Source organism: Haemaphysalis longicornis, unplaced genomic scaffold (assembly GCF_048455015.1).
Source record: "Haemaphysalis longicornis isolate Haplotype H1 unplaced genomic scaffold, Haemaphysalis longicornis Haplotype H1 scaffold_7, whole genome shotgun sequence".
NCBI lineage: Eukaryota > Metazoa > Arthropoda > Arachnida > Ixodida > Ixodidae > Haemaphysalis > Haemaphysalis longicornis.
This window is the reverse complement of record NW_027526422.1, coordinates 41,486,961-41,504,680: the sequence shown is the minus strand read 5'-3', so window position 1 is coordinate 41,504,680 and position 17,720 is coordinate 41,486,961. Positions and strand designations below refer to the sequence as shown.

The following is a 17,720-nucleotide window of genomic DNA, read 5'->3' as shown; positions in this document are numbered from 1 at the left end:
AGAAATTGCCTTGCCTTTCTCGGCAGCACGCAACAAATACCATCGTTTATCCTATGTTTACTGAAAGTACGATGCAAAAAAAAAGTTACACGGGATCTTTCAACATGTTCCTTCGCGGAAGCGTTTGTTTAGGCTAGGTTTGTCGCCGAGCCTTCTGCATATGTCGACTATAACCTACAACTTCGGGATCAGACTCACTGCAACTACTTTTTTCAGATTAACTATTCATGCTTCTGCGACGCTGCCTCCACAGTAGCAAGACTACGGGAGAAATTTAGAAAGATTGTGTTCAAAGTACGCATCGGATATCACGAACAACAGGGAGCAAAATGCCCCGCCTCCGACCACGTACGGTGCAACGTGCGTGTCGACCCCTTACCGAGGAACATGCACCCGGGATTTAACGAAGGTAGAAGACGCACTAGAGCCAAGGCACTAGCGGACCTGCACACAGAAGACCCCGGCGCCAGAGACTTGGACACAGCTGGATATGCCTGCCGCAACCGTTTCGCGATCGCGGTGGTCGACTACGAATTCAGCAATGTGCGGGCGTCGGCCAGCTCTTCGAGCGACCAAGTCGAGGAAGCAGAAAAAATAGCCGTCGCCCTGGCCATCGTAGACCGAGAATGCCACGCGATCCTCAGCCGGTGAGGAACTACGCCAAAGGAAGAATTGCCCCAACGGCGGCAGGAATCCTGATACGACAGGCAGACCACGACAAAAGGATTGAAATCAAGTGGTTCCCGGCGCACACAGGCGCAGCGTCGGAGAAGAATGCCAACCGCAACGAAACAGGACACACCCGAGCGCGAGGACTAACCGACCGCGCCGAAGGCAACGGCTGCCCGGTGTGGTTCAGCGCCAAAGACACGATGACCAGCGACAACGAGTAGACCAAGGCCTTTCGGATGACCCGCATACTGCTCCCGCCGCCCTGCAAACGGCTGAGCAGGTCACAGGCCGTGCTGTTCAGACAATTACAAACGAGGACGCTTCCGAGTCCAGCGCTACTGCACAAAATGTATCCAGAGTCACACCCCGAAGACAAGTGCAGAGTGTGCCGCAGGCAGACGGCCACATTCTGGCACAGGCTATGAGACTGCTCCAAAAATACAAGCGAAGCTAACTCAGGACGCATACCACCGCAGCTTGAGGAAGCAACGCGGAGTGACCACCAAGAAACGCAACTCCAGGCCGTCCAGCAGGTCACCGAGGCGCTGGCTAGGCAGGAACCTCGCTCGCCGTTGCCGGCTCGCGAGGATCCTCGCAGAGCACCCGCCAAGGCTGCCAAGACGACGACGTAGGCCACGTCCGAAGCGCGCGTGCGCGCTTTACTGCAGGCTTAATAAACGTTTTTCTGGTTTAATCGGAAGCACGTTCGCGTTTTATTCGCTTTTTTTTTTGTTAAACTCGCCCTATAAAACGCATCGTAAAGCCAATGGTAACTGAACCACTGAGTTCCTTCCTGTTTTTTTTTTCTTTTTTCTGATGCACTATATGAATTAGTGCGCACCGAGTGTGTCTTCATTTATGTTTATTTTTTCTGATCTACGCTGTGGAACAAAACGCGTTGAATACTTCTTTTTACTTTATTCTTTCTGTTGTACGCGCGCTGTGAAACGCGTGTAACGCCATGAAACGCTTTAGAAAATGGCTGTTTGGTAGCTCTGCCTTTTTGAGGACGTTATCTGGCTGGGTGGGTGTTAGGTGGATGCCAGCCCGATGCATGCTTTCGCCAACCTAGCCAAGTAACGATTAAGCGTTACAAAAACGCTATTTAAGCCCACCGTCAATCCCACAGAAAGTGTGCACTCCCCCAAGGTGAATAGGCAGAGACTGAGCACAACGTGCCGACCACGGTGTAAGAATATTCTTACACCGTGGTGCCGACAGAAAGGTAACAACGATAGCAGGCTGAGAAAACGCGTAAGGAGCGAAGAAACGGGGATCAAGTGCAGCGCAAGTCGGTGTAGTTTCGGAATAATTTTAGAGAATAAACGGACCGAGCGTCGCGCCCATCGGGCTGTTCAACAGCGTAAACAACGCCAAGCTCATACTGCGCCTCTTGACCTTGAAGTGACGGCTAAACTAACTAAAATACAGCATAAGCAATGATAACTGATCCGCGCTGAAATGGTATACCCTCGAGTGCATTCACCTTATATATAGTGAAACGATTTCAGGCTCTTTTTTATCTTCATTATTTTCCTTGCCTCGTTCCTCCCCATTGGAAATGGCAACTGAACTTTCCCGTTTTTATTAGATCTCTCCCTCTCCCTCTACCTCCCCCTCCCTCACTCCTCCCCCCCTCTCTCTCTATCCAGCCCATCGCAGCAGCATTCACGAAACTAACCTATATCGCACCCCTTCCTGCCCCTCCCACCTGAACATCTTTTTTTGTCTTTTTTGTGCCCCCGTACAGCATGGAGCCGTGGTGATGCTCTATCACCCGTGTGCGCCGTCGTGGTTCGTGCAAAAGCTACGGACCATAGTGACGTCGTGCATACGGAAACACGTCATCACTCCGTACAGGCACCTGCACTTGACACGGGTAAGCCCAGCTTGGAAAATATTTTGCTAAGTGCATGAGCAGCCGGCCCAAAAATAAAATTCGCAAGAGTCCCTCCAATGGATGCTTACGGGGTGCAAAGCTTAGGTTGGATCGATCTCAAAAATAGTAACAACCATGATGAATCGATCGTTAGTGTGTCCAGAGCACGGTGTAGTCCACGGTAAAATGAAGGGAGCCTGTGGGATTCGAACATATTTCCATGACCTTCAGCATCCTGAATAAGCGCGAGCACAGAGCGGGGGGGTTCACGGCAGCAGGAAACATGGTTCTAAAGATGCGACAAAAAGGAAATTTTCACGCACGCACGCTGGTTAATGAAATTTTTCATACAAATGAAAAATTTTGGCGTGAAACAGTGCTGGCAGATATTTTAGAGTAGCTTCATTACGGCCAGTACTTTCTGTAACAGCATGCACCAATACTTCCGTAATCATATCTAGTGCGCCGCTCAACGTACGTCATTTCCTGCATTGGTTCTATGATGGAAGCATTGCGTTAGCTTGAGATGCTGCGCTGTCTGCTTGAGTTTGAAGTGATGTCAGGCTTGACGGGAGGTCAGAGAGTGAAGTGAGGTTGAGGTGAGGCCAAGAAAACTCTTAACTGTGAGGTGAGATTCTCTGCTCACGTCTGTTCTTGAACGGTCCCTTGAATTAACAGGTTTCGAGTGCAGAATGGTTAAAGCATTTATTTTTTTTTTATCTCTTTCTTTTAGCCTTTGGCCCTGGTCGCTTGGGGCTGCAGACTGGAAATGAGCCATGTCAACACGAGGGAAGTCATCAAATTTATTCAGGTACGTAAATGTCCGGGCTAACATGGCCCCGCATCAGTCGTAGTCTGAAGTGCGAGAAGTGTATTATTGCATAACTTTTTTTTTAGGAATGAGAGTGGGTTTAGCTTTTTTTTTTTCGTTTCACTTCTCTACCACTTGCGATAGCACTTCCTCTTTGATAAGTACTACCAGCCACTGAGCCGCTGGTTCCCTTTTTTTCTCTTGTTCACGCTAAAAAAGTTTTCGAACTTCAAAAAGCAAGCAACTCACAGAACGAACGATGTAAAAGGGATAAACGCTTCGTTGATTGTCACATTCAGGAAAAGTGTTGCTAAAAAGGGACCCCGTGACGAGGATCTCCGTAAATGTGAATAAGCGCAAGAAGATTCAATTCTGGTCTACCATCATCATCAACAACAACAGCCCATTTAGGCCCCGTGCAGGATGAAGGCCTCTCCCATTGACCTCCTGTCCTGTGTCTGTCTAGCTTCTGTCCTGCGCTGCCCGAGTCCATTCTTGGCCTCCGTATTTTCCTACTTCGGCCCTCCCTCGAGTTAATGGCATACCCCTTCTTCTAGTCCCGTATCTCGGGGTCCATTCTGTTGCCCTCGTGGTCCACATGTTGTCGGTTCGTCTCACTACATGGCCAGCCCAAGTCTTCGTCTTCTTCTTAATTTGAACTATGATATCATTCTACTCGAGCTTGCTCCCTGATCCAGTTTGATGGTTTCTTGTCCCTAAGCGTTACTCTTACCATTTTTCGCTCCATGGCTCATTGCGCCGATCTAAGTTTCCTTCCCAGTCGTTCAGTAAGGCGCCAAGTTTCTGCTCCATATGGTATGGTAAAACAAATACTTTTTTAGAGATAGATGTAGTTTACTTTAGATTATTTGTGAGTGTCTGCCGAGTGCGCCCCAACCCATTTCTATTCTGCGCCAGATTTCTCTCTCGTGGTTGGGGTCAGCAGTGACAATCTACCCAAGGTTGTTATACTCTTCTACGGAAGAGGGCGCATTCAACATGCTTATTTATCATTACGATTTACTCATATTTATTTTTAACCCCACTGCAAAGATTTCTGTCTGTATGTAGATTTTTTTGCAGTTGTTCTGCCGATTCACTGAGCAAGCTATGTTGTCTGCAAACCTTGCATGACCTCCCATGAAACATTCCCCGGTTATATCCATAAACCTGCGTTTGCGTTTTTCCAGTCAAGGTTCGTGAATACCCGCTCCACACATGCTGTGAACAATGTTGGTAAGATGGCATCCCCCTGTCGCACTCCCTTTTGGATCGGGAACCTTTCGCTTACCTTGTGACGGATTATCCGGGACGTACATTCCTCATATATGTAGTCTACGAGTCTTATATATAGGTCTTCTATTACGTGGTTCTTCTATTACGAGGTCTTCTATCTCTTCTATTACGTGGTTTTTTAACTCTGCCAGCACTCCTCCTGTGTCTATTGAATCAAACGATTTTTCATGGTCTATAAATGTTACGTAAAGAGGTTTATTATGCTCTGCAGATTTTTCTGTTACTTGATTGATGACGTGGATGTGATCCGTTGTAGAGCATCCTTTTTCTAAACCGAGCCTGTTTTCTGGGTTGTTAAGGATCTATGCGGTCACTTATGCGGTTAGCTATTACCTTGGTAAACAGCTTGTAAGCAACTGACAGGAGACTGGTGGGTCTGTAATTCTTAAGATGTTTGCTATCTCCCTTCTTTTGAATCAGGACTATGTTGGCGTTTTTCCAGGCTATGGGTACTTTTAAAGTCCTCGAGCATTCTGAGAATAGTTTAGCAAGCTTTTCCAGTACAATATCTCCACCCTCTTTTAGAAGGTCAACGGATATATGACATCCTCGCCTGCAGCTTTTCCTCTTTTCATGGCCTTAAGCGCCTTTTCTACTTCCTCTTTAGTTACTAGCAGGACATCGTAAGATAAGCTTGTGGGTTCAGTAGTTTCCCCTGGTTTAACGCCGCTGGCATACAGCCTGGTGTGCAACCGTTCTTCCACTTTTATTATCTTGTCCAAGTTAGCCGTAATGCTACCCTGTTCGTCTGTGAGTGCGTACATCCTGTCTTTGCCAATAGCCAGCTTCCTCTTTTTTGCCTTCAAGCTTCCTCCCGTCTCAAGCGTTCTCGCGATCACTGCCATTTTATATGTGCGGATGTCCTTCGTTTTACTGTTATTAATCAATTTTGACAGCTACGCTAATTTAATTTCATCCATCGTACTTGAGAATTTCATGTTCTTACGTTTCGCAATAAGTTCCCTTGCTTTTCTGCGTTAGTTTGTCATTATGTTTCCTCCATGCTGCTTCTCACACAGTTGCTGCCGAGTCAGTGATTGCCGTTTTGGGGATTTCATTTAGCGTGTCAACGCTGCCCTCTTTCCCATCGGCGAAAAGTGCGAATTTATTCTGAAGGGTGAATTGAGACTTCTGCGTCTTGGCTCTGACTCCATGGCGGATTTCCTACGTTTCGCTAGCTTTTCCCTTTCTCTCTTGAGATTTAGCCTTAGCTTGCACCTAACGATCCTATGGTCGCTGCTCCGAATCCTGCCTAGCACCTCTACGCACTGCACAATACATGGGTTGTCACTTCAAATGAAACCAATTTCGTTGTTTGTTCTCCCGTTGGAACTTTTCCATGTCCATTTCCTATTCTTTCGTTTGCGGAAGAATGTGTTAATTAACCTCTGGTTATTTCTCTCTGCAAATTTAACCAGTGTATCTCCTCGACTGTTTCGATTGTCTATTCCGAAGTTTCCCACTGACCTTTCTCCCATTTGCTTCTTACCAACCTTTAAATTAAAGTCTCGCATCACAATCGTGAATTGTGTTGTTCCTTTGTTCATTGCTGATTCGACGTGTTCGTAGAAACTATCTTTCGCCTCTTCATCGTAGCTAGCTGTCAGTGCATTAGCTTGTACTATTTTAACCTGCATCGCTCGTTCAGCTTGATCACAACGACCCTGCCCATTTCTGACCCCGACCCTGACCTGACTAAAGAATTGCCCTACGTTCCCTGCTATCTCTCTGTGGATTAGAAATCTCACCGCGGGTTCTTTCTTTTCGTGAGGTCCTCGGCAGGATAGAATATGCCAGCTACTCAACTTCATAAGGCCTTCTCCTGTTTGGTTTTTAACACGAAATGTTTTATGACCAGGTGCACCAATATCCCAGTGACTTCATATCCGTCACGGAAATGACGTCCACAGAAAAAGTGCCATTGACGCGGCGGCGCCTGGTTTCGAGCCCAGACCACTCGCCATGAACGGAGACGTCAGCAAATGTACGAACGCGCCGTATGTCCTTCCCTATGACTCATTCAGATGGTGCTGCCGTCCAGGAGAGGCGAGGTGAAGTCGCTCATCATGACGCTAATGATCCCCGACAGTTGGCGCCTCGTTGCAAGCGCCTTCGTGTACAGGGGACGCGCATGAATTGAGGCACCGTCCGCGGTTTTTTTTTTGTTTGTTTGTTTCTTGCGAGTCAGCGTCACTTAGTCTGGCGGGGTCAGGCTTGCGAACCCTTCGCACAAGAGATTCCTTTAGCATTCAACTTCTTCTGTGAAGACCTCTTTCACTTTCGTGTTTGCCGATTCCTATGAAAGAGGGATCAACCATAATTTTTTTACTTCGTATTTTTGCCATGCGGCATGTTCTTCTAACCTCACTTAGCCCTATGATATCCCACTTAACGTCCGAGAGCTCCTCTAAGCTTCCCTCGCTAGAGAGGGTTCGCGCGTTGAACGTTGCCAATTTAAAGTTTCATGGGCGGCCTGTCCGGACCCAGGGATTCTTAGCACCCTCTGCTGTGTAGCTGGCCTGACCGGTTGCTCTACAGCTGCTGGGGACTGTGGGCTGAGAGTTGGGTTGATCAATCATGGAACGTGGAAGCTAGCTACTGCACCAGGATGGCCAGATCCTTCTCTGTTGAGGGAGTGCCGTCTGGTTTATGGCTAAACTGTAATGTGTTGGATGCAGACAAGTATTCAAACCTGGTTGTCAAGCGACTAATCGCTGACTAAAGTTTACGTTCTTACCACGTAAAACTGGTACTGCATTTAGTGCATTTAGACTGTCAGTGATTTGCTACGAGCGTTCAATATAAAATTCCCCCACCTTTGACACAGTTCAGTCGATTAGCCCAGTTATCGGGCCGCTGATTCCAACTTCAGTGATGTTTCAAATAGAACCACGCTGCGCACTACGTACGAAACGCAGGAGGAACCCAGAAGCCGAGATTCATAGGCAACTGTCGAAAGGAGCCGCTGCTCCCGGGTCGGTGCAAAGCCTTTCTCAGAGAGAGAGAAAGAGAGAGAGAGAGAGAGAGAGAGAGCAATATCTTGGTTTTGTGTCGTGCGATCAGTTGTGGTCTGCAGACCAACCGAGCGACTGACTGGCATCATCGCACAACCAAAACCGTAGGGCCTAAGTATTTTAAGGTGAGATTCACTTCGTAACTTTGATGTTTTTCCTAGGGGGTCCAGGAAATTTTCCTTCTTACGGCATAGCAAAACCTCCGTATATCTCAGAGAAATATTGGAAGGTTTGCGACCCGTAACCTCATCCTATTAATTTTTGCGTCCAAAGATTACTGAATGCTTGGCCCTGTAAATCTGCGTTGATGCTGTATACCATTTGTTATCATACTGTGTTCTTACCAATTGCTTCGAAAGACAAATCAGCCCGCTTTTATTTTCCTTTTATCTCGCAGAGACAAGCCCTGAAGGGTCCCGAAGGAACTCTCTCCGCGGAGGGACAGTACCAATACATGTTGCTGAAGAAAGCCGATGCTCCAAGAGGATCTGACATGGACGACACGAATCTTTGCCCAATCGGTTTCCCTCTGAACACACTGGACGAGTGACACCATTGAGTGCTGTTTACATGAACCTGACAGTGACGGGCAGGTTTCAGCTGAACCGATTTCATTAATCCACCTGCACTTCTCGAGCCGGCCAAGAAACCGTTGAGCAGGCTTCCCTGGACTTGGCAGCGAGGAGTTGTTAGGCACGGACGGATTACACGCCGTACGAAACGTATTACGTGGTCTAGTAGAGAAGAACAAATAATACACAGTACTTTGACGCTCTGTGGCCCAACCCAGACCGAGCATGTGTTTTTAGGTGCCTCTGCAATGTTTATCGCAGCAGTTGGCGGTGTTGAAGGCTCGCTCAGGAATTGTTCCATCCCAGGCGATACAAAAAGAAGCCGCTAGAACCCGCCATAAGACTGCGCAGGTTCTCGAATTTAGGAATCTAGATGCTAACGAATTTCGAACATGCGCCGTCCGCTGCTACGGAAATGGCAAGAGACATGACGGTTGCATTGGAAGTTTGGATGTTGTTGGCCGCGCCGCAAGATGCACTTGCACTGACTCAACCTGCGTGCATGCAACTCGCGAGATGGTTGTGTTCAGCCCACCAGCCGGCTTGCAAGTGAATTAACTGAACCCGCTACTATCAGGTTCATGTAAACGGTGCTGTGGTCGCCTTTTTTAGGTTTTGAGACATGAAACATCTTAAATGCAGTTAAAGCGTGCAACAAAGTATAGTGCAAAAGACAATAACGCGAATAAGTGCCGACACAGAAACCTAGTACGGATTCTCCACTTCGAAGAAACCCTTAACTTTATACGCTACGTCACCACATTTCGTGGCACTAAGCTAAGCAAACCACTAGGGCAAATTGGTATGTTACAGGCGCAGTGCAACCATGCACAAATTACGCGACTACCACCAGCATTTATAACAAGAATAATGAGAATTGAACGACGATGAAGACGAAAGAATTATACATTATTTTGAAGAGTGTCTAAAAGAGATGGCATAATAATATTATAAACTTACAAGAAATGACAAATACAATTAACTAATAACTAAAGGGACTCTGCAACTCTTCCGATAAACGCTTTCACTCTTTTCTTCTCGTCTGCAAGCACTGAGCGGCACTGCGGGATTTGCTCGTCGCAGAAGATCCGCCTTCCGTTCCAGCTTTGCTGTTGTGGATGTTTTAAGTGGCTATTGTATGCGTTTATTGCTGCAGCTGGAGGAAAGCCGCCCAATAGCCGCAACACCACTGTAATGACGTAATTCGAGCGCTCGACAAACGCGAAGAGTGGGAAAGAGAAAAATTTCCCCGCATTTCCCCGAGGGGAAGAATGTGAAAGTGCGAATGCACGAGTTGAATTTGCGCGGTTCGGTAATGTTCGCGAAAGAGAGATCACACACACACACACACAACTACAAAGAAAGAAAGATGCATTTATTCACAGACACCTATTTGTGTTGTCGTTGTACTTGATTGCTAGAGCGGATCTCAGCTTTGAAATTTCGTGTCAGTACTCCTTTAAGCGGGTGCATTAGCCCTTCTCACGCCCGATTCCTGGCCAATCCCCCACGTGGGTATGTGCCTTGCACAGACACCTATTTGTGTTGTCGTTGTACTTGATTGCTAGAGCGGATCTCAGCTTTGAAATTTCGTGTCAGTACTCCTTTAAACGGGTGCATTAGCCCTTCTCACGCCCGATTCCTGGCCAATCCCCCACGTGGGTATGTGCCATGTCAGCGGCCAGGCAGCGCGCGCCCATCTCCCCCCGTTGCCAAGGAAGACGAGGAGATTCCTGGCCAATCCCCCACGTGGGTATGTGCCATCTCCCCCCGTTGCCAAGGAAGACGAGGAGCGCGCGCACCCGCAGCTGTTGCTATGTGGACGGACGGCGGTCAACGGAATTCAGGGTCGCTTATAAAGTGCATTCGCACTTAAAAGCATGTTGTGCAAGTTTTCAAGTTATCTGATGGGCATAGAGCAATAATTTTCGGCTGAGGTACTTTGTCACCCCCTATTCTAACAACTGGTTGGGTTTATTGACTACGTTCAGGCAGCATTATGGACTTAAAAGTTAAAAAGTTGAAAAGGGTGTTGCAGGGTCCCTTTAAGCATCAGCAGAAAATGCCCATAAATTTGTGTACACAGAGATTCACATAAGACAGTATATGCGAACACAAATAAATGAAGATATTAGTACCTCCTAAAATATTAGTACCTCCCAAAAAACTGTGGTGGAAAAATCATGTGTTTCCAGATGCCTAGAGCTACAATGTTCATCGCTGCATTGGGCGATGTTGGAAGGCTTTGAAATGCTGACCTGCGTTTCAGTGATGTGTCAAAGATCAACTTTCTATTAAATGTTTTATTGTGTTGCCGTCAACTTATAGTCTCTGCATGTATGACAAAGAGTATTCAGTGCCCCTATAAAGGGATCAACTGATTTATTTATTGATTGATTGATCGAGGTAATTGCGGAAGATGACTGACGTCATGAGAATGTACAGGAAAAGGAATCGTGTGCAGTCTGTTGCAAAAGTCGACCATGGAGTCGGAGGGAAAACGTAGGCAGTACTTCGGTTGTCTTGCAATCCTATTTAGGGAGAGAAGGAAACGTTGGTACATAGTAAACAACCTTTACTGGAAAAGGAGGTCCACTGGTAATGATGTAAGAAAGGGATGGGGATGGAGGGAAAAGGAAAATAGACAAATGCTGCTAGTTTCTAAAGGCTCAGTTCGGTGAATGAATGATTGGCCAGTTCTTGTTACCTGAAGTTTTGGGATCAGCAGTAGAGTTAGCAGTTCGCTCCCGCCCAATTCGGTGGAGGACCCGCTCAAAACAACTCGTGCTAGACCGATTTTAACTGAGTAAATAGCTGCAACTTTAGATATTAGTTTCACATCAATTTTTTGTGAATCGGGTGTGTTTGGGGGATCTAAATGCATGGTGTCTGGGAAAGGCTGGACACCACCAAACAAGGTGTGCAAAGTCCATGGAGTGGTGGTATGGCAGTAAAGACATTGGTTGGTGGGGGGATATCACTTGCGATGCGTCTTGGTTGTGTAAGCTGCATTTGCGAGAAGTCTGTTGATTTGCACTTGAGCGGGGAAGAGATTGTAGGTGACCTTCATCCCGTCAGAGAGGCGTTGGCCGTACACCAACGCAGGATACACTTCGACGCACACAAGTACTGCAGAAAATAGAGGGGTGTTACAGCTGTTCGTGCATTTCAATAACTACAGCATCGAACGAATTATCCGCAGGTTGTAGGTCCTAATTTCACCCAAGGGCACCCATTCTCGTCGATTCTCTGTGCGCCTTTCCAAATATTTCAATATTCCTATTTATTTCTCGGCCCCCCCCCCCCAAAAAAAAACAGTTCTACGTAATCCTTTATGGCTTCCCTGGCGATTTGGCTGCTCTCTGTCTCTGTCTCTCTTTGTCTCTCTCTCGGTTCGTGTGTGTGTATATATATATATATGTATATATATATATATATATATATATATATATATATATATATATATATATATATATATATATATATATATATATATATATATATATATATATATATATACATATATATATATATGTAGCGAATCAGAATAGGAAATAACCGGGGCTCGTTGAAAATAACACAGAAATAAGCGTTGGCAGTCAAGAAAACCTCGAAAAGCAAAGGGGAGGATGTGGTAGGTCATTGAAACAGATAAAGAATTTGGAAAGAAAGAAAGAAAGTGGAGATAAAATGCCCGCCAGGTGGGATCTGAACCCACGACCTCCAGAATACCGGTCTGGTGCGATAACCACTACGCTACCGGCGGGGCGATTTCCCCTCCACTTTCTGGGGTATTTATGTTTAGGTATTTTTGTTTCCTGTGCTTGGGGGTGGTAGCCAGCGCCACTCGGACTGGAGGTCGTGGGTTCGGATCCCACCTGGCGGGCATTTTTTCTCCACTTTCTTTCTTTCTTTCCAAATTCTTTATCTGTTTTAATGACCTACCACATCCTCCCCTTTGCTTTCCGAGGTTTTCTTGACTGCCAACTCTTATTTCTGTGTTATTTTCAATGAGCCCCGGTCATTTCCTATTCTGATTCGCTACATGCATAGCGAGGGCCTCTGTACTGGCAGTCTTGGTGCCATAGGAAGCTTAAGAGGGTTCAACGCTGGTCGACCACTCTCGACATGTCGTAGACACTCGAGTCACGGCCCGGGGGTTAAAAAGAAGGTCCCCGTCAACCGGAGTAGTCCGAGTGGCGCTGGCTACCACCCCCAAGCACAGGAAACAAAAATACCTAAACATAAATACCCCAGAAAGTGGAGGGGGAAATCGCCCCGCCGGTAGCGTAGTGGTTATCGCACCAGACCGGTATCTGGAGGTCGTAGGTTCGGACCCAACCTGGCGGGCATTTTTTCTCCACTTTCTTTCTTTCTTTCTTACCAAATTATGCACACGAGAAAAACATTAAAAAATAAAATTTTACTGACGTTTCAGGAAGAGGACTCTGAAGAAAGGAAGTCCTCTTCCTGAAACGTCAGTAAACTTGAAATATATATATATATATAGAAAGATAGGTCGGCAGTCTACAACGCCAAAGGAGGCATAGGGGTGTGGTTAGGCTCTTTTTTTTACTATGGGTAATGAAGTTAACATTTTTTTAAAATGTACGGAAGAAAGAAAGAAAGAAAAACACCACACCCCTATGCCTCCTTTGGCGTTGTACACTGCCGACCTATCTTTCTGTATTTCCTCAACCAGCCCCTCATTTCCTTACTATATATATATATATATATATATATATATATATATATATATATATATATATATATAGAGAGAGAGAGAGAGAGAGAGAGAGAGAGAGAGAGAGTGAGTTTGGAAAGAGACAAAGAAAGTGAAGAAAAAATGAAATGCCCGTCGGGTGGGATCCCCCACCCGGCGGAGGTCATGGGTTTGGGTGGTCGTGGATTCGTGGGTCTTGGGTCGTGGATTCTGGAGGTCGCGGGTTCGGATCCCACCCGTCGGGCATTTTTTCTCCACTTTCTTTCTGTCTTTCCAAATTCCTTATCTGTTTCAATGACTTACCACGTACTCCGCTTTGCTTTCCGACGTTTTCTTGACTGTCAACCCTTATTTCAGTCTTAATTCAACGAGCCCCTCATTTCCCATTCTGATTCGCTACATGCATAGCAAGGGCCTCTGTTCTGGCAGTCTTGGTGCCATAGGGAGCTTAAGAGGGTTCAACGCTGGCCGACCACTCTCGACATGTCGTAGACACTCGAGTCGCGGCCCGGGGATTAAAAAGAAGGTCCCCTTCACCCCAAGTAGTCCGAGTGGAGCTGGCAACCACCCACAAGCGCATAAAAACAAAATACCTTTACGTAAATACTCGAAAAAGTGGAGGGGAAACAGCCCCTCCGGTAGCGTAGTGGTCATCGCACCAGACGCGTATTCTGGAGGTCGGGGGTTCGGATCCCACCCGGCGGGCAGATTTTCTCCAGTTACTTTCTGTCTTTCCAAATTCTTTATCTGTGATGGCCTATCACATTCTCCCCTTTGCTTTTCGAGGTTTTCTTTACTGCCAACCCTTATTTCTGTATGTAGCGTGTGCTCTTAAGTTATTCAGGTCAGAATGCTTGAAGGCTTCACAGCCAGTAATTGTTATGTTTACTCTTTTTATACAGTTTCATTTTCTTACAGCTTGTAGTTTTAGTTGTGTGGATCTTTTCGCCCAATAAAGCCCGCTTTGCAATCACCGTCTGCGTATTTGCCATTGGTGAGAGCAAAACAAACGCAGATGCACTCAAGCACATACATTAACAAAAGCGTCGGAGTCCTTCCACCCTGAGAAAACGGAAGTGCAGTGAAGCTGGCGGTCTAGTTGGATTTGCTATGTTGGTGTATAGCTGTATCGGGGATTCGTTATATTGAATTATATGAATAGTGAAGTAAAATGTCAAGTTGGGGTAGTTGGTGCAGGTGAAGATTCATGGCGAAAAACAGCGCAAGGAACACAGGGACAAAAAGAAGAGTGGACGACGCACAGCGCTGAACTCGCAACTGAAAGTTTATTAGAAAGAAAAACACGCATTTATACACAAAACCCATTCTATCGCGTGAACAGATAACACGGACAAAGCGTGTGAGCGACAACAAATTGACATCTTTAAACAGTGTGGCACGCGACGAAGTTCGGCATCCAATAAGTTGCACAATCTGCTGCCTGATAAGAAATTGAAATTCCTTGTCAAGTAATGAGACAGAAGGAACACTAATTCGCACTTGCCCTCGCTCATTCTAATATAGAAAGCCTCTATTATCTCTCCGGCATGCTGGTTTTTATGTTTGGCTACTACTTTTGTGTCCTTAAAAACTTCCCAACCTTAAAATACTCCCAACAAACATATCTTCTTTCAATTTCTTATCCGCCAGCCGATTGTGTAACTTATTGGATGCCGAACTTCGTCGCGTGCCACACTGTTTAAAGATGTCAATTTGTTGTCGCTCACACGCTTTGTCCGTGTTATATGTTCACGCGATAGTATGGTTTTTGTGTATAAATGTGTGTTTTTCTTTCTAATAAACTTTCAGTTGCGAGTTCAGCGCTGTGCGTCGTCCACTCTTCTTTTTGTCCCTGTGTTCCTTGTGCTGTTTTTCACCTAATATAGGAATAGAGGCCCCATCTCTAAGTGACAGACTAAGGACACACACTATTGTTGGGTGCGCACAATGACGTTTTATCATAGCGCGGCCACGCCAACCGCAGCTAAGGCTCTAGCGCGCCGTACAGGTGGCCGCCGAATAGCACGCGGCACTGCTCAATGACAGGCGAGAGAGAGAGACGCCGCGCGTGGCGAGGAGTATAGATGGTATTCACTGAAAAGTTTAGCTCTCGATTTCTTCGCTGGGCAACACTGGAAGCGGCCACTGACATGGCCGAAACGCCACGGACATGGCGCGGCTTGTGCCACTGCGCCCACACGCGCAAGAAAAAAAAATCCACGGGCGTGCGTCGTCTGCTCCGTTTCAACCCGAATCTTAACGGTGGTATCAACAGAGATGTCATAAATCGCCCTCAGATTGGAGTCGAGGCATTACTTTGTGTTCGGTGGGGTAGAGTTTGGAATGTCCAACACACGTCATGTGCTTAGCACGGACAAGTACCGCCATGCCGCGGAGCCCGACGTAATCAGTGACGGCGCACTCACATGGTTGCCTGCATGCGTGCCTCGCTAGTGAATACAAGCTATACACTACTCGGTAAAGAGGCGGTGGCGGTGTAGAGGAGTATAAAGTGGGGCTGTAATCGTATTCCCTCCGCAGATAACCATGCTTCACTGGGGAAAACACCATGTGGAAAGCCAGCTTATAAAGAACAACCGCACAGTGACCCCCTTCAATTTGGCTTCATTTATAAACACCAGTGCATTGCTGTGAAGACATTTTTTACAAAGACAATACCAAAATATGGACGCCCAAGACCTCTTTTCTTATTTTTACTTATTTTTCCATACGCTGAATACGCGCCCCTGAGTAAAGCGTCCGCACAACCGCGAAAACCTGCGGTTTTGCGCATACGCAGCTTCGCTGTAAAAAAAAAAAAAATCACCGGCCATCTCTACTAACGTGAAACCTGGGGAGGGGCTAAACATGCAGTGTATAAGTGTATTCTTGGCGCTTGGCGTTTTTCCGACGGAAATGAAACCGTTTGGGGGGGGGGGGGGGGTGTAGAGGTATACAGCTTTGCTGTAAAAGTCTGAAAGTCTGTTGTCTTTGAAGCACGAAGCTCTCTAGCGCGAGGCCTAAACGAGTGCCCCGGTGTTTTTCTTAGTATGCGTTACGTTCTAGGGCGAGGCGTAAACGAGTTTCTCGGTGTTCTAGTACCGGGACTATGCATAAGACAACGATTACGACGACGACCACGGCGACAGGACACGCCAACAGCCCCAGCCCCAATAGGGTTTCGCCCCTAAAAGACACAAAATGCCACCAAGTGACCGCAAGTTACCCGACTGACAGACTCCGCGGTTATTAAGCACGACGAGAGATCGAGCCGAAAATGATCCCTTGAGTGATTTTCCGCGCAGAAAAGACCTTGACGGAATCAAGTGCGTTCATGAAATCTTTGCGGACGCTTCAATTCCTGGAAGTGACTCGTTGGAAAGAGCCGGAGTACTTACGTCTACTATGAACGCATACGCCTCTCATGCTATCGTATCTAACGCGCTTTTAAATGCCTCAGACAGAGCAACGCACCAGCTGCTTGGGCATGGTATTGCTTTAACAAAGACGTCAAACCGGTTCCAGAAGACCCGACAACGCCATTGCCAAGAAGACCTGTGGCAAGAAAAGAGCCCCTAAAAACGTCGTTTTCATTTTGTTCGGCTCTTGTAGGGAGATATTAAGAGAGGCACAGGAATTTAAGACGTTGGATAGTGTTTGTTCTCCACCACACAAGTGGGGGCCCCCGCACAGTAACTACAATTTTTACAGAAACTCTATCGCTTGACCTTCCCGAGCGGTCAGGCCAAGCCTAGAACTTTCCAAATGACTCCATTTCCGCGAAAGACCTATGTAAGCCCAGCCGGTTCCGGCCATGCCTCTCCACAGGGTCCAGGGGGTCGATTCCAACCCTATACGCGGAAAACAGAATCTCTGTCGCCCGGAAAATCTCCCTGCGAAAAATAGGCCTAAAGACAATCGCATACGTGTAACGGAGATCTGCCTTTCCGGTGCCGCTCTTCGCAGCTCGAGGAACGGAAACAGCAGGCACAAAAGGACACGCGCTTACTTGGCTCGCTGCTTCCACACGCCAACCGGCACCGTCAATGGCGAAGCTGGCGACGACGCTCTTCCAGCTCAGCTGCATCTTTCTCCTTGAGATGTGGAGCGCCGAAAGCAGGGCCGAAGTATCCGGAGCCCTGAACAAGCCACTCGGGGTTCAAGCACTCAAGGCGAAGCGCGGAACGGACGTCTGGACGCTGACTGGCGTATTCGCAGACCTCCAACTTACGCATGCCCCGCACGCCGATCTGAACGTGAAGTACAACAGCGGGAAAGTGGTCATCAACACGACTCTGGCACCGGAACAGGCCTCCAACGCTCCGTCAGTTTCGATCTCTGGCAAGCCAGCCTGCCAACCCCCGTACGCTCTGTTCATGGTCGACCCGGACGCGCCAAGCCGCAGCAACCCGAAGGCCCGCAGCTGGCTGCACTGGATGGTGCTGAACTCCAACGACGCCGACGCCCTGGAGAGGGGAGAGGTTGCCATGCCGTACGCGGGACCGACTCCGCCGAAAGGAACGGGGCCCCACCGATACGTGCTCCTGGCCTACTGTCAGTACTCTGGCGAGACCCTGCCGCTCAACGAGGTAGCCCCCAAGAATAGGAACAATTTTAACCTAAACAATTTCGCCAACCATTATCTTAGCAGCAGTCCGTTCGCGGGTATGTTGTTTTACGCCGAAAACGCCTGAAGCAGTAAGGCCGACAAAACGGCAGAAAGACATTAATTTGACCGGGCGATGAGGGCGCA

General features: G+C 47.4%; 2 protein-coding genes across 3 annotated transcripts in view; both read left to right on the top strand.

Annotated features, from left to right (window-relative positions):
* LOC144145312 (uncharacterized) overlaps positions 1–10,674 on the top strand; it is a 71,622-nt gene extending 60,948 nt beyond the window's left edge. The window contains exons 7-9 of one of the 2 annotated variants that reach the window (XM_077676878.1): positions 2,423–2,551; positions 3,285–3,362; positions 8,070–10,674. In XM_077676878.1, the coding sequence (XP_077533004.1) occupies positions 2,423–2,551; positions 3,285–3,362; positions 8,070–8,222 (360 nt within the window). In that variant the 3' untranslated portion in view covers positions 8,223–10,674. The remainder of the gene's footprint in view (positions 1–2,422; positions 2,552–3,284; positions 3,363–8,069) is intronic. The other variant, XM_077676879.1, reaches the window with a different exon arrangement.
* Positions 10,675–16,628: 5,954 nt separating this feature from the next.
* On the top strand, positions 16,629–17,708 carry LOC144147411 (protein D1-like). The gene has a single exon (XM_077679539.1). The coding sequence runs from the start codon at positions 17,014–17,016 to the stop codon at positions 17,659–17,661; it is 648 nt and encodes a 215-aa protein (XP_077535665.1). The 5' UTR covers positions 16,629–17,013; the 3' UTR covers positions 17,662–17,708.
* Positions 17,709–17,720: the final 12 nt, after the last annotated feature.

Excerpts from the sequence above, each read along its gene's own strand:
- LOC144147411 (XM_077679539.1), top strand. The coding sequence starts at position 17,014 with ATGGCGAAGCTGGCGACGACGCTCTTCCAGCTCAGCTGCATCTTTCTC.